This window comes from Clarias gariepinus, chromosome 6 (assembly GCF_024256425.1).
Source record: "Clarias gariepinus isolate MV-2021 ecotype Netherlands chromosome 6, CGAR_prim_01v2, whole genome shotgun sequence".
Classification (NCBI taxonomy): domain Eukaryota; kingdom Metazoa; phylum Chordata; class Actinopteri; order Siluriformes; family Clariidae; genus Clarias; species Clarias gariepinus.
In genome coordinates this window covers 30,373,089-30,389,338 of record NC_071105.1, presented here as the reverse complement: position 1 = coordinate 30,389,338, position 16,250 = coordinate 30,373,089, and the positions used below count along the sequence as shown (strand labels likewise).

The following is a 16,250-nucleotide window of genomic DNA, read 5'->3' as shown; positions in this document are numbered from 1 at the left end:
TTCACAGTACACTGAGACACAGAATAAGTTTTCTGCGTGTCTCTCTGTGAGTGGATGAGCCCCTCTAAGCGTCACGTTGCTCATTTAAAACAGATGAGAACCTTCCTTAAGACAAAAAAAAAGAACAATTTTACGGAACAAAACCAGAGCCACCTGGTGGTACAGGAGGAACTCTGAACCTTTTTGTGATTTTAATAATATGGTCGATTGGTGTGTAAATCAAAGCAAAAAAAAATCAAGGACCATGATATCATTAAAAGAAAAAAAATCATAGAAACTGAACATTTCTAAGGAAAAAGCTTTTCGAGCATAAGAGTATAATTTACAGATATTTAAAACTCATTAATCCAGCGTCCATGCACTGGTGTCCAGTTTCAACTTCCATGCATAATAATTGTTTTATTATATTTTATCTGTTATACCTCTGTTCTTACAGCTAAGCAATTTGTATATTTTCACCTACTGCATGCACTGGTTTAGTTTTGCCTCTGTACAGCATTCTGTGCTATAAAAGTTATTTTTAGTAGTAGGAATATTGTAGAAGGATCAGAAACAGACCTGCAGCAGCAGCCATGTGTTCATCGACACTAAGCAGCAGCTCCCATGCAGCTGGCTGAATGTCTCCATACATATCCTCTGTCAGTATAGGAGCTGCTTTTATAAGCAGGGATAGAGGTGCTGGTGACAGACTCATTACCTGCAAATGCAACACATATTTACATCTTTTTTGCATAGGAAAGCTAATCAATGGGTCTATGGGTAATCTCGAGTCATGGATATTCACTAGATAAGGTTAGGGTTTGTATACATTATAGCATCTCATCACAGGTGACAACTATTAATGTAAATTTCCAGTTTAAACAGTGATGCATTTTTTCTGGCTGAAATGGCAATGCTGTATTAAGAGAGAGGGACAGTCAAAAGCACCATCATTCTAAAACTGCCCAAAGGCACACCTGTGTGCGAATATACTTCAGCATCCCTGTGTCTTTCTTCCCCTCCGCATTGCTGTCATTAGGACGTCTCTTCATAGATGGAGTGCGCAGACATGACTTGTCAGAGCACTGAAAGACAGGCAGTGTCAAGATTTACAGTAGATCAAAATAATGATCCTTTTTGTGATTAGTTCAGTTAATTTTGTGTTTTTACTCTGACATAAGGTTCATGCTGTCGGCATAAAATGCAACGTTACAGCTAGTTTATCATGCAAAAAAAAAAAAAGACATTATTATATAAAGACGTTTGGACTGATTATACAAGAAGCTTCAGAGATTTGAGGAGTTTTGAAGGCTCAAATTGGTGCCGGATAATTTTACGCATAAATGCTGACCTGTGAATGATATGAATGCGGTTTAAGAGTAGCTATGTTTTAAACTTTAGTAAACTAACACATTTATGGTAACAGTTTTGACAGGGTTTAGACAGAAAAAAAATTGATGCAGACCTCATTGGTGCCAAATATTTTTTTTAGAAATTCACATCAAAGTATTTAGAAATGTTGTGCAACTTAATAACAGTATTTTTTTTACACCTCTTTGCTCTTTTTGGCCCGGCTGCTAAAACTACTGCAGGAACTATTCTCTCTCAGGCTATCGACGGTCTCTCCATAAAGCAGCTTGATGGCACGGACGAGGCGAGTACAGGAGCGGCTGTGGCGCTGGTAGCAGCGAGGGTGGCAATAATCCACATGGGTGCAGATAAAACTCTGCTGGTTGCACAGTAGGATCATGATCTGGAAGAGGATAAAAATAATTGTGTTTTGAACTGCACACAAACACATACAGACACTCCATTTACAAATCAGTGTGTGTGATCTTACATGCAGCCATGACATGTTGCGGTGGTAGTCATCCACTCCACTGGTGCTTCCAGGACCTTCGGGCTCAATGCTGGGCTCACTGGCACTCCAGGGGCTCCCTGAGCGTACATATACAAGATCATGAAAAAAACAGCAAAATTTGAAATTCACTGAAAATGTTCATAGAAACACCATGGGCATCATGAGTTATAATAATAAATTATTAACTTATACTTCGTCATGTCATTTGCACTGTGCAACTCAGTATATACTGTAGAAAGACTCATCAAGAAAACTTGCTCACCAATATCAGTGACTGTGTCTCTGCTCTGAGACAGCAGACGATCAGACTCGGCGTCGTTCTCGGACTCTGAGTCCTGCCGAGACATCTTGGTGCTCTTCAGACTGCCAGCTCTGCGGATGGAGGACAAAGAACCACCTTTCTTCACCTTGAAGCTCCTAGCCCCTTTGATCTGCAGCAGCCGAGAACCTCCGATGCGGATCTTTCTGGTGGGAGCTGAAGGATACAGCTGAGAGTCAAATGTATGCACATGAAGAAACATGACAGATTCATCAGCACAAAACCATCATACCCAGTGGTTCTTGTGATGATTTCTTTTCATCACATCCTGCATCAGACTTAATAGTGTGACTACTGCTGTTCAGGGAATCATGACCATCCTCATCGTCTAAGATTCCAGCAAAGCTGATCTTCCTCTCGTAGCGATGGCGACCCAGCTCTGGGTCCAGACGCAGACGACAGCTCTCTAAATCCTGTAATGTTAAAGCAGTTTTGGCAAAGTCATTGTATATTTCTAAATTTACAGTGCTATACTATATGGCTAAAAGTATATGGACACCTGATTAATCACAGCCATATGATTTAGGCCCCCTTTTGCTATTATAATAAGCTCCACTATTCTAGGACGAGTTTCCACTAGATTTTTGCGTCAGTCACTGATGTCAGCAGAGCAGGTCGCCATCATGTGTTCGTTGGGATTGAATGCAACACCACACAAACATATTGTAGGAACAGTTGTGTGATGCGTGTGATGGTCAAGCATTCACAAACCTTTGGCCATATAATGTATTTAATCACTGAGTGACTTCATTTAACCTTATAATCCAACCCTCTTCTGGAATTGGTGAAAATATCATTTGACGCTCGAGTTTTAAGGTGAATCTGGTCAAACATACAGTACACATAAGTACACATAAACATAAGTAAACATTCTGACCACTAGAGGCTCTGTTCGTGGGCGTGGAAGGCAGGGAAAAGTCTCTCTCAGGAAAGTTGTGATCTCTAAAAGCAGCTGACAAGCAGACATCTTTAGAGCAAAGGGACAGCTGCATTTGGTGGGGTTTACAGTACCTGTGAAAATTCACAAATCCATCAATATTAAGTAAACAAACACAGAATTGCAATGCAAGATGAGTAGCATGATGTCTCTTGAGAATTATTTTAGAGCTTTATCCATGGTTGTCTCTCTTACTGTCATCCAGGAAGTCTTCCTCTTCATCCTCTTTCCTCGCCCTCCTTTTGCTCTCATCATCATAAATAAAGCCCAGGATGTTAGCTGGACTCTCGCTATCTGAGTGACACAGCTCACTCAGACGAGTACCAATCGCCTTCAGGAGAAAACATGACATGAGTTTTAGGCAAGCTTTACATCTAAAGAAGTTTAATGATTAGTATAAGCAAACTAAACTAAACCTGATATACCTGATAAACCTGTGTTATTGTCACATACCTGATTGATTTTTTTATTTTTTTAGGATTAAATATTTACATAAAGAAAACAACAAAACATAAGATTACAATTATGAATTATGTGTTATTCTTTAGCAAAAATATATACAGGGAAACACTACATAATTGTCTTGTGTATTGATCCAGGTTGTGATTAAACCTTTGAGTGGCATGTAGAAGATTTTCAGATGTTAAAATGGGCTGCACCTTTTTAATGTTCGGGAAGGTCTGTTCTACATTATTACGTCTTACTTTAGTGTTTTATAAATTGCAACTTATTAAAATTTTCTTTAAACCAAGTGCATTATTTCCTTATAAACTTGTGGAGTATTCACATGTTTATTGTCACTCTGGTTAATTTAATTTAGGTATTTCATTACACATTTCATGATTACAGTATAACTCACATCACCCCACTGGTAGAAATACTTTGCTGCGTTCCACTGCAGCTTATTGTTTCTCTTGTTCCCAGCGACAGGAGAGCGTCCTCGCGAAAGCCCTCTCTTGGTGATGTTCACATGGTGACCTTTCATCCATTCTGGCCAGTTTCCACGGTTACAGCGATGCACGAAACGAGCGCACTCCAGAAACAGAGATGCCCTCGCCACCACCGGAGCCTCCTGATGGCCAAAAATAAACAAATAAACAAAATAAATAAACAGACTGCTGCTGCCATGGGGAAACAAACACAATCCTGGTGCCAGACAAATTAAATTAAAAAGTTATTTAATAATTCAGGAAGATAACTGGGTTACGTTTGCGCGTGTAGATGCTCTAGATCAAATGACGTTTGCTTAATAATTATGCTTATATAATCATTTTAAGGCAATAAATGATAAATTCTAAGACTTTTCCCTTAACATGCAATAGTCCACAATAACAAAGTAAAAATGTGAGTTTGGTAATACATTTTTTTTTTTTTAATGACCTCTCCCAAGGTCCTTCACCCCCAATTACTCAGTTTGACTGGATGCCAGATCTGAGAAGACTGTTGCTCTAAACCTCTTTCATTTGAGACTGATGGAGGCTACCGTGCTCTTGGGCACTTTTAATGCTGCAGAAAATTTTCTTGTATCCTTACCCAGATGTGCTTCTTGACACAATCCTGTCTCACAGGTCTACAGAAGATTCTCTCACGTCATGGCTTTTTTTTTCACTCTGACATACAGTACACCATCTACTATTAGACCTTATACAAACAGATGGGAATCATCCAATAGACGACTGATAGGAGTAGGAGTAGGACTGCACTTGCAGGTGTCATTAACACTTCTGTAAATGGGATATTACATATTTATTTAAATTAACAAAACAGTCCCAACACCTTTTTTTACTTTGTAATTGTAGAGTATGGTAGAAAATATGGAATTTTTTAATACGTCACTATATAAAGAAATTGTTAGGGTGGATCAGCTAGTGGGAAAATGAAAAACTACTGCAATATAAGAGTTATTGTCTACACACACAAAAAACACATGTGAAGGTACTGCTTAGAGGTACAGTATAGTGCAGTATACCAGTGACTGGACAGTTCTAATATTAGATGATCCAGTACAATAGCTGGGTGAAGTGATAAGACTTTCTGTATGACATTAATTAAAAAGATTGAATGCATTTTAGAGCTTTCCTAGCAGAGTGTTACAAAAAGGGAAATGTGACAATAAATAGGATCAGTCTGCCACCATTAAGAGTCTCCTACGGGTTTGGTGTATAACAGAATACAAAGGTAATTGCAGTACTAATAAAAGGGGGATAAAAGGAAACCCTAAGAGCTGTCATGCTATGACAGAAGATAATTTGAGCAAACCAGGTCCAGTGCAGCAGCCAGGATAGAGGCATCTGGGATGGTGCCCGGCTCACAGCAGTTGAGGAGGAACTGGAACCTCTTCATGCCCTGTCTGATGGCACCCAGATTCACTATGTTCTTATTCTTTATTGCCTCGTGGTTTGAAGCCAAGCGCTCTGGAAATCCAGGGCATCCTGGTGATGATAAAACCACATGAGAGGTACAATGACAATCTAATGAAAGTCTTTTTTTTTTTTTTTACATTTGATTTTACCTTTAGAACAAATAAGTTAATGATGCTCTTATGTAAACATCCAATACTTCACATTTAGGCACCTCTTGTTGAGAGCTGGTTGTTCTGGTGGTCAATATTAGGCCATGGACAGCCAGGACAAAAAAGACAAAATCACAGTTCTTGTGCTACCAGACAGCTTCCCATCGAGGTGCACAAACAAATAAAAATCACACACACAGAGTTGGCATGGAAGATGGTAGAGAACAGTGAGTGCACTGAAAGCACAGGACAAGACACGGACTGGCACAAACACAGAAGACGTGGTGGAGGTATAGACGGGCAAGGGGAAAAAACCCCAAGGTTCTACCATCTTTCTCCTCTGTGTGGTGAAGCTTGGATGGATTCCGTCGACCAGACCGCCATTTACCGAGCCTCTTGAAGAAGTTCTCCTCCTCCTCCCGGCCGTATTCTGCAGCACTTCCTTCTGACAGCTTGACGGCACTGGTGAATTTTACCTGGCAAGACAACATGGCGAGCCTCAAGTTCCATTTTACCAACAAAACTTTTTTAAAAATCCCTCTACAAACTGATTTACAAACAAATCCTGGTGGTGATAAAACTTAAACAGTAGCACAATAACAACATGTACAATGTATAAAGTCTGAGATATAAAGTCAATCATGAGCAGGTCTTTTATTTCTCCGCACTCCGCAGACAACCTTAGTCTCATTAGTCTATGAAACTCTTGAGACTTATAACCCAAAGGTTTTTATGGGAAGTACACTAGGACTTACATTTAAACAAGGCAAAAGCTGTGCGCTCATGACAGCGACTCTTCAATTAGTGCTTTTGTAATGGAACTGGATAAATCAGGACTCATTAGACCCAACAACATTTCTTCCTTGAACCACTATGCCTTTTACAGGTGACCAAATTTTAGTAGTGATCTCCTTAGTCGTTGTCTTTTCTTGATGCAGACCAATCATTTGACACTTCTAAAACAGAATAACATCTTTGCCACAAACACAGGATGTCTTCTGACATGTTTAGTTAAGAAATGAGAAGCTTGTTGGTAGCTGAAGCATATCAATAACTGCAGTAATTATCCAGTGCAAGGCTCTTCCAAGTCATTTTTATTTGGGTCAGGCAGTGTGTGTGTCCGTGTGTGTGTGTGTTTATTTTTGCTCTACAGCAGTTAACAATACTGCACACATACACACACCCATAGGTCATAATTCTGTAGGCCAACATGATGTCCCACCTTGGAGCTCTGCCTGATGAAGGAAAGTCTGTCCACTGAGCTGATATCCAAGAGATCCTCCACACCATCAGCCAGGCCAGACAGAGATGACCGCTTCAGCCAGTTGCCTGCACATGTGGTCAGGTTGTAAACAAACAAACAAAAGAAAAACAAATTGCGTTATCTAAAACAAAACACCTGACTTATTAAACGGAGGTATTGTTAACATATCATCACCATCATGTTGTTTCTTTGCTTAATCACTACCTACAAAAAGCAGTCTGGGCAGTGTGTGGTTTCAGATGACAAATTGGTTCAGTTGAAGCAGAAACACCTTCATACCCGAGTAATGAGCAAATTAACAACATGGATCTGGAAATGAACTGGGTTGATAAGCGGGGAAGAATAACATGCACACATAGGTGGTGTGGACAACAACTATAAAGCACGTTTCACACACACGAAGAGCTTACAGCATACCACAGAGCTTACAAACATCTAATGTACATGAAAAAGATTACATATAATCTTTATTCAGTGATCTGCTATGACCACAGAATATACACACACATGAGCACATACGTAGTACGGAGAGAGTGAATGGAAGACGTACAGTCCTACGGCATGCTGGCGACAAAAAAAGAACACAAAAATACTGATGAGAATGGCTGATCAGTACAGCAATGGCACATAAGCCATGTGCAAATAAATCATTCTTAAATTTCATTGAAATTTAAAATAAGCAGCTAAAAAACAAGTTATAAGGTCTTACAATCCTGGATTGCCAGATGAAGCACTGGTATTCTAGACTCAGAAATGTGCACATGGCTTATAAGATTATGCAGTGAAACATGACATGTCTCCATCATGTCACACACAACAATGGTGAATCAGTATAACATGAAAACGTTCACTTTGATGTTGACTTGACAATGCCTTAGACACATAAAAATGACATTACAGTGCTTAGTTGTAATTTCTCAATTGTTAAAGTGTTTTTAATGTGTAGAAGTAAAAAAAAAAAAAACTAAAAGTGTATTTTATTGTAATCATATAAACTCTTGCTGGACAGTTGATTGTTGGCTGCTGTAGTGTCCCAGGTGGTTGCTGGGAGATTTCTATAATATAACAGGTGGTACAATGTTATAGCTGGTTGTTTGCCAAGGAAACTTGCTAGGGTATTTAGTGGTGGCTGTCATGTGGTCCCAGTGGTTACGATGGTGTTTCTAGAAGGTTTCGATATGATCCTAGTTTGGGTAGTTAGTGGTTGGCTAAGGTTTGCTCATTGTTGCTAAGTGGCTGCTAGGTGGTACCAGGCAGTTGCTATGGTGTTTCTATAAGGTTTTAACATGAACCTAGGTACTAGGGTGGGTAACTGATCATGATACAGCTGGTTGCTACGGTGTGATTGGCATAATAAACAAAAAGTAAAGCACCGTAACCTATTCTCTATGTATGTGCACTGCTACGTGACAACCATAATTCAGATATCTCAAAAGCACAGTTTTCTCATATAGTGGCAAGATTTGCAGTAGAAGAAGAAGAAAAAAAAAAAGAAGCAGAAAATAACAGATTATGAGAGAGAATAAGACTCAACTGTACATACAAATCTAGAAAATGTACAATAACATAATATTGTACATTACACATTTAGTGAAGCCAAAAGCAGTCAGTGGGTTTCAGATTCTGTGGATAATTGCAGATCACATACACACACATACACACACCTATGGGAAGTTTAAGCTTCTTGCGCAGTGAGATTCGTCGGGAGCGAGAGCGTGAGCGGCGGTCCGTGGTGGTGCCAGAGTGGGCGGTAGTGCACTCTGATGTGTCCTGTTCTGATTGGCTACTGGTGTCACTGGCAGCACTCTGAGACTTAAACATCTTCCTCCAGAAGTCCTTCCTTCCTAATAGAGCTCCAGGTATCTGCTCTTCACTGACACAAATGCATATTGCAACAGATGCTAATCAGGTTAACCATTATGGCTCTTAAAGGTACTTGGGTGGAGGCAGATGAAGAACTGCATAATCAAATCTACCATTAAAAGGATTAGCAAAATAAACACAAAAAAACAAACGTGCAGACAAAATCGACAGTCAGAGATATATTTTCGTACAAGTGGTACTGTACAGTATTTCATGTAAAATAGTTCTAACTTTGATTTGAGAACATTCTAATACATTTAGATAAGTACTCATGTCAAATGCATTTATGATAAAGTCTTATATATATATATATATATATATATATTTTAAATTTGTTAAACCTAGATGTTAGTGATGGGAAGTATGGATAATTTTAGGGATTCGGTTCTTTAAATCTCATTCATCAAATTAAACGAATCTTTTTTTTTTTTTTAAGAATTATACAGCACCCCAGAAGCAGACCTTCAACCTGGCAGCCTGGCAGAGCTGGGGCTCGAAACGCTGACCTTCTAATCAGTAACTCAGAGCCTTAACACACTGGACCACCACAGTTTAACCTGAAAGCTACAATAACTAGATTCAATCAGGTCTCAGCTGTAGGATGAATACTAATGGAGATCAGTTCAGGCCAGAGTGGTAAAACTAAATGCATTACATGAGCTATGAGTTATATTTAATTATATTAAAATTCACTCTAAAGACTTGTTTTATAGACAATCATTAACAATATAAAAAAATCCCCTAAATAAGAAGATATAATGCATGATCCTGATGTTATATTTTTGCTGATGCTGATGTCCTTGTTTGTGTGATGTAGTAACCTTTTTTGTCCAGATGACTTGATCTCCTCTTTGTCCTCAGATTTCTTTGTGGCATTGAGTTTTTCTGCACTGTCCAATAGAGCACTTAGTGCTACACGCCGAAAAACATTGCCATGTGATTCTTTGATAAACTGAACCAGCTGTCGAATGTCACAGTACAGACCCTGTTTGGTTTTTATATAAATGGTGTACATGAGAGAGAGAGAGAGAGAGAGAGAGAGAGAGAAGTGATAAGGCACAGAGTATTTATACACAACAGTGTGAAACACAATGAACAATATATGGTACTTAAGAACTCATGACAACTGTGGGATTACAAACCTTCAATACATATTAGAATAAACTGTAAAGTTGGCGTACATTATAAGTAATAGAATGCATCAAGATGGTTTCTGGAATTTTTGTTGGTGTCTGTTTGTGCACGCATCACATAAAAACTCCTAAACAAATTTTAATGCAGTTTTCACAGTTGTATTTGGTCGAGGTTGATGTAACATATAGGCTTTGTTTCATCGATATCGTCCCATGGAAAGAAAAGATATGTTTATTTTAAATTTAAATGGAAAATGCCTTTATATCATTTAAACATCTACATTGAAAAAAATCATTAGTTCATCTCAAAATGCAACAGATAGTGCTGTACATTTTGATAAGTGTGCCATTAAATTCAACGCAAACAAAGTCATGGCCACATCTAGTAAAGTAATTAATTCTTACTTGCTGTGCCTTAATTGCTGTGCCTTACCAGATTTTCTGGACTGTGCAGCTCATGTGTAGTTGACGCACATCTGGTTATAAGGGATTTAAACATGCAGCCCACAACCACGGCCTCCATGCTCTGTGCAAGAGATTTGTCCCCTCCTGTTGCAAAATTGTTTCCAAAGCCAGCCTTGTCTAAAAACAGGTAAAAGTGATTTAGAGACTGTTCACGTGGCTGAAAGATGTAACAACTGAATTAAGGCTGAATTCAGGTGAAAAAAAAACCCCAAAAGGGCAAGCAAGAAGCCATTAGCACATACAAGATGTAGAAAATGCAAAAATCATAAAGCACATATGCAAGGCAAAAGAACTGAAGGATTGTACACATGCAAATGTCTGTGGCCTGATAACAGTCTTGGACCTAAAATTCAGGTTATGCCTCCATATCACAGCATTAACTTATTTTTCTGCTGGTTTTGAAAAAGCAGTATTTCAGACATCTCATGTCATTTTTATTGGTGGCTACTCTAAAGTCTGGAGGCGAGAATGTCACCTTAGACAAAGGGAGGAGTGCAGGAATGGGAGTAATGCCTAGTTTTTTTGGCAGTAAATTTAGATATTGTGTATCTACCGAAGTTTCGCTTATTCGCCCTCCTGGACCTCTCACCTGCACTGCCGTATTCTGCAAGAGAAGAAATGTGGGGCAACATTGGTGTCAGGCCAGCACAGACATGTAGTTTTCAGGAAAACGCTAACCCACCCCAAACACGCGCACACACACACACACATGAACACACACACGCACACATGCGCACACACAAAAACACACACGCACACACACCTTACACTACAAGGGAATTTCAGGGTTTCATTATCATTCCACTCATATGTTCACTAACTTGCCAACAGTTAAAAGTACTGTACATAAATTAGAATTTAGTTCACACAATTTATTGAAAATTAGAAAAACATCAAGAAAAACATGCACCGTCTATCATTCCTTAATATTCAAGATTGGCAAGTCTACTGAAAGGATGAGTGACTGAGTAATGGAGGAAGAATCATTTACACGCACGGGTGTTTTATGGGAAGAGGGGACATCTGAAGGTAGAATAGGATTCAACTATCCACATTACAGCCTAAACTACCCTTAGAGCCCCTACCTGTCCCTAAAACACAGTTTTAAGGGAGGCGAGAGACAGAAGAGAGATGGGACAGTGGAGAGGAAAAAAATGAATGGAAAACAACAAACAGACATGATCAGTATTTTCAAAACGATACAATTACTCCATACTTCGCATTTTAAAGACTTGGATAGAGATTTCAATTGATTTTGTACAAGTTTAAGCATAGGCATTGCAGCATATACAAGAAGCTGTATTTTTACCATTTTTATTCAATATAAAAAGTCAACCAGGAGGTGTAGAAAATTGAAGATGTTTCCATTTTACAGAGAAACACATAAAATTTTCTATGATCGTACACTGCCACATTGGGCTCAATTATATTTGAGTTTCTCAGTACAACTTCAAGTCTCTGTATAGAACAATACTAAACACACTTAGTAACTTGCACACACGTTATTTAAATTTGGAATGAGATTTTTGGCCAAAACCTAAAATGTGTGGATTATGCTTATCACAAAATCCAAAAGACCTCCTGCATTTCGTGAATGGTTATCAATTGTCAAGACATGTCAAGAACTGCTATAATTTTCACCCGTAAACCACAACCTGTGGTTAGCTAAGCATCTGCTGTGCACGTCTATAAGAAAACATCCCAAAGAACAGTTTAGTATCGATCAGATCTTTCTCTTTAGTAGTGTGGAGCGCGGAATTCGATTTTGCTATTTTATCCAAGGATTTACAGTACCTTCTATGAGAGCGTACTATTAAAGACAGGATTTAATTAGCCATTTTATCAGATTTTTTTTTCCCACTACATGTATGACAGTTTTTTTTATAAGCTTTCCAGTCGTAACGGGTCAAAGCTGACCACATCAACACTAAACAAGGAATTCTGTATGCTTTTGGACTCTACATTGTGAAGTCTATGAACAACCTATAAACCATCCACCTTTTATTAACTTATGAACTGTTTTTGTTGGTGGCTACATTTCAGCACGGCAGCAATTTCTCCTGTAGTGCAACATGCCATACAAAACTCTGATGAAAGAAACACCCTTTGATCTTCTAAAATCTCAAATTTGCATTGGTTCATAAACAAATATATGAATGTGAAAAAAACCTTTTATACACAAAGGGGGCTTAGAAAAAAAAACCCTCTTAAACACTACAAACATGAAGAAATGTTTAAGATGCGTGAATACTTAGCGAATACTTATGCAGTGAACTGTATATTTCCTACACCCCCTGATGTAAAATATCTAGAGTTCCTGGCCAGACATTTTAAATTTGATCACAGTGTTGAGGGATCATGTCATACTTCAAAAAAACTGTATGCTGAATAGACAGACCGAAACACAATAGCAAACACAGAAAGCCTTGGGATACACACAGAAATGCAGTACAGTACAGACAGGTTTTATGTGTCATGATCTTATCTGATCATTAATGGAATTATGGTGGTGCCTTTATTTCGGCTATCTGAAAATATCATATGGTGCATAAATATTCAGATCTTTAAAATGGCGCAAAATGGTGATTTACTAACTGAGTTCAATGGCTTCATTAATAATTGACCTACTGTTGCTATTTTAAACAATAACATGCATACATTTGTTTTGATTCCATTTTAATTTTACAAGATCAGCGTTTTTACAGTATGTTAATGAGTTAAAAACTGATAATGAGCTAGTGTGGTATATATTGGTTGTAGACACTTCCTCTTACTGTCAGTGATGGGCTCCATACAGAAGCCAAGAAGAGCATGCAGAAAGTCCACTATGTTGTTGAGAGAATCCTTGTTGACATACTCTTTCATGGTTTGCCGGAACTGTACTCTATCTAGCTTGTACAGACTGGTCAGGCAGTTCTGAGCCTACACAGTGAAAGAAACACACAATCCTACACAATGATGACTACAAATTATGTTACGTTGCTAGATGCTAATTCTAAATCCTAAATCCATTTTGTTTTTTGTTAATTTATGCCTGGTAAATGTTGCAACAAAAACGGAGAGAAACTATATACTGTATGGTATATTATATATTTATATTCGTATTGATATCTTTTCATGTCAATTACCAACCACCATCCAGATGTCCTGTATCACACAACAGAGACCAACTGTGGAGGGTGAAAGCTAATACATGCATCCATTAAGACACATAAATTTACCAATTGGATCTTTACAAATTGCCACTTATTTATAGATTTCACAGTAAACATGTGGCATCGGTGTTGTTCATGTTTATTCTCATCTCTTAAAAATTAATTTCTGACATTTATATACTAAATATTGTTATTATTGTTGTTGGCAGAAAAATAGAGAAGCTTTGAGAAGATGGAAGACTGTTTCACCTTTTGGATTGTATATTACAATTTGTTGAGCAAAACTAGACATTTAGACTTCTTTTATACGTTTCTAATCATTTCTTGTTTAAACTGTTATACAAATTTGATGATATTGGCTGAAATGTTTGCCTATGTTTGCTATTATAGTGAAGTTTACATTACAGAACCCTAAAGCACTTATGTTATGGAAGGACTGCTTAAAACTTGAAGCATGTACACTTAGTAAAAGACAATATCTAAAATACCATGGAATATTAATACAGAGCCACTGACCTGCATGCGTAGACGGTCTCCAGAAAGCCCGCGATGGCCTTCTCCACAGCCATAAGCACAGCCAAGAGACTTCACAATTTTAATAAGCATAGTGAGAGCTAATCTGTGGGTGCTAAGGTCAGAGTCCTCGTCCTAAGTATACGTATATGACATGGATATTAGTGTGATTGTACATGTAAAATACCTAAATAATATACAGTACTAGTTAAATATGATTTACAAGCAGTATCAGAATGCTACACATATATATTTATGCACATGACCATATGCACACGAGGATAAAGAAACTACAAAAAAATTTTCAGCTGCATACCTTATTTCCTTTGTTGTTTTTAATATCATTTTTACTTCCGCTTCCACTTTCTCCACCTCCTCCTCCACCATCACCTCCTCCATCACCATCTCCACTTCCCCCACTAGAAACAGCCCCCGTGCCACCAGCCATGCTCCCACCAGCACCACCTTGGCTTGTTCCTTCTTTAGAAAGGTCTGTGTCCTTCACCTTGTCCTCTGGTTTTGAAACCTTCTTGGCCATGCTGGGTACAACACCAAGCTGCAGGAGGCACTCGATAATATTGAGGGCCACATCGCAGATTCGTGAGCTAATGTCATGAGTGAGGACGGCATACACAGCTCTGAGGACAGCCTAGAAATAATAAATTGATTGGAAAAAGGCAAACGTGGTTGTGTATTTCAGAAAATAATAGTTTTAATTAGCCATACGTGTCAAATGTGCTCATACGTTGCCATACGTGTCAAATGTACATATTTCTTTAAAACAATTAGTATGGCCAAAAATATAAATCTTCATTATCTTATTTTTTTATCACTACAATAAATGCACTATTGACCAAAAAATGGATGATAAAGCAAACTTTGATAAATTCGTCCTCCTTACAGAGAGATCCAGCATGCCATTCTTTAGAATAAAGTTGTTGGTTCCCTCAATGCTGTCTCTTTCTTCCAGACATGAGTAGTTGATACAGGAGTCTGTGAGGCTGCGTGGTAGGTTGGAGCAAGCCAGTGGCTCACAGGGCATCTCAGGGATGGGATTGGGATTGCAAAGCTTCTTAATGTGCTCCGTGAAGAAATCGGTGTAGCCCACATTAAAGGAGGCCACTGTTGTGTTAAAGGTGGCCATAGTGATAGTAGAAATCTGGGAACGAACTGGAAGAGAAGCAAGACAGAGAAAAAGAGGGACAAAGGGTGTGTCAAGTAAGTGGTCATGCTGTTCTAGAAAAAGTGGTTTTGTGCTGTTAACACCCCCAAATAGATTATTTTTTAAATACCATAATTGCCCATTGTGTGCTTTATTCGTCTTGTTTTCTACTTTTTTTATTTAATATTTGTTTTGCAATTAAAACTATTAAAACTATTAAAGCTCTGCTGTTTCATTTAATTCATTGACACTTTCTAACCAGCGACACTTGAGCATTCTACAGCACTGTAACAACAATGCATAATTTCATATAAACTATATGTCACACATATATAGGTTATACTAACTATGTCATTCCCCTCACATCACATGCCAAACCTTCAGCTTCCAGTGTACATCACAGCTCTAAGCTTTATGGTGACTACTTCTGTTTTGTTAAGTGTTGGTTTATATTGCCATTCGCCCTGTTTTGGTTCATGTCTGGTCATTGATTGTCCCCCTAGTAGGACATAATTACTTTATCTGCTTTCAATTTGCCCTTTGATTAGTATTTGTATTTAAGCCATAATTTTTCTTTGTTCATGGTAAAGCGGCTGATGGTGCTGTATTTCATGCCATGCTCAAGGCCGAGTACCATAGGGCAGTCTCTCATGCCATACTCAGAGCAAATGGGAAACAGGGCAACCTGCTAAGCCAGGCTCAAGCTAGATGCTGATGGTGTATCCTTCCATACCACATTCACACCAGAGGTTGACAGTGTGGCCTCTCATGCCAGGGCCACAATAGTGTGATCAAGTCACAGCCAAATTCTCTTTCATTATTTTCTGAATTCTCTCCCTAATTTAGTCATGGCCGATTCCTCCCCGTCACTAGGGGGCTCCCACATTAAGGCTACTACTACCATTCAGCCGGGAGGGCCAAAGACTATCACGTGTTTCTCCCGAACCGCATGACGCCAGCCGACTGCATCTTCTCGAGCTGCTTGCTCACGCACCGTTAGTGGCGGAGTAACACACTCGGAGGAAAGTGCTAGCCGCTCCTTTCACGTGCGCGAGCTCACAGACGCCCCTGATAGGCTGTAAAGCCG

The 16,250-nt window shown here is 38.7% G+C and overlaps 1 protein-coding gene across 1 annotated transcript in view; it reads right to left on the bottom strand.

Moving 5' to 3' along the window:
* Positions 1-16,250, bottom strand: part of LOC128526433 (protein unc-80 homolog) — a 50,325-nt gene that overhangs the window by 23,254 nt on the left and 10,821 nt on the right. The window contains exons 12-30 of the mRNA XM_053498263.1: positions 14,903-15,171; positions 14,318-14,650; positions 14,005-14,136; positions 13,108-13,255; positions 10,302-10,450; positions 9,557-9,720; positions 8,537-8,745; positions 6,831-6,937; positions 5,937-6,084; positions 5,356-5,528; positions 3,956-4,168; positions 3,292-3,427; positions 3,037-3,170; positions 2,392-2,572; positions 2,103-2,315; positions 1,820-1,917; positions 1,532-1,732; positions 957-1,064; positions 559-697 (exon numbers count right to left, since the gene is read on the bottom strand). Coding sequence (XP_053354238.1) covers positions 559-697; positions 957-1,064; positions 1,532-1,732; positions 1,820-1,917; positions 2,103-2,315; positions 2,392-2,572; positions 3,037-3,170; positions 3,292-3,427; positions 3,956-4,168; positions 5,356-5,528; positions 5,937-6,084; positions 6,831-6,937; positions 8,537-8,745; positions 9,557-9,720; positions 10,302-10,450; positions 13,108-13,255; positions 14,005-14,136; positions 14,318-14,650; positions 14,903-15,171 — 3,255 coding nt within the window. The remainder of the gene's footprint in view (positions 1-558; positions 698-956; positions 1,065-1,531; positions 1,733-1,819; positions 1,918-2,102; positions 2,316-2,391; positions 2,573-3,036; positions 3,171-3,291; positions 3,428-3,955; positions 4,169-5,355; positions 5,529-5,936; positions 6,085-6,830; positions 6,938-8,536; positions 8,746-9,556; positions 9,721-10,301; positions 10,451-13,107; positions 13,256-14,004; positions 14,137-14,317; positions 14,651-14,902; positions 15,172-16,250) is intronic.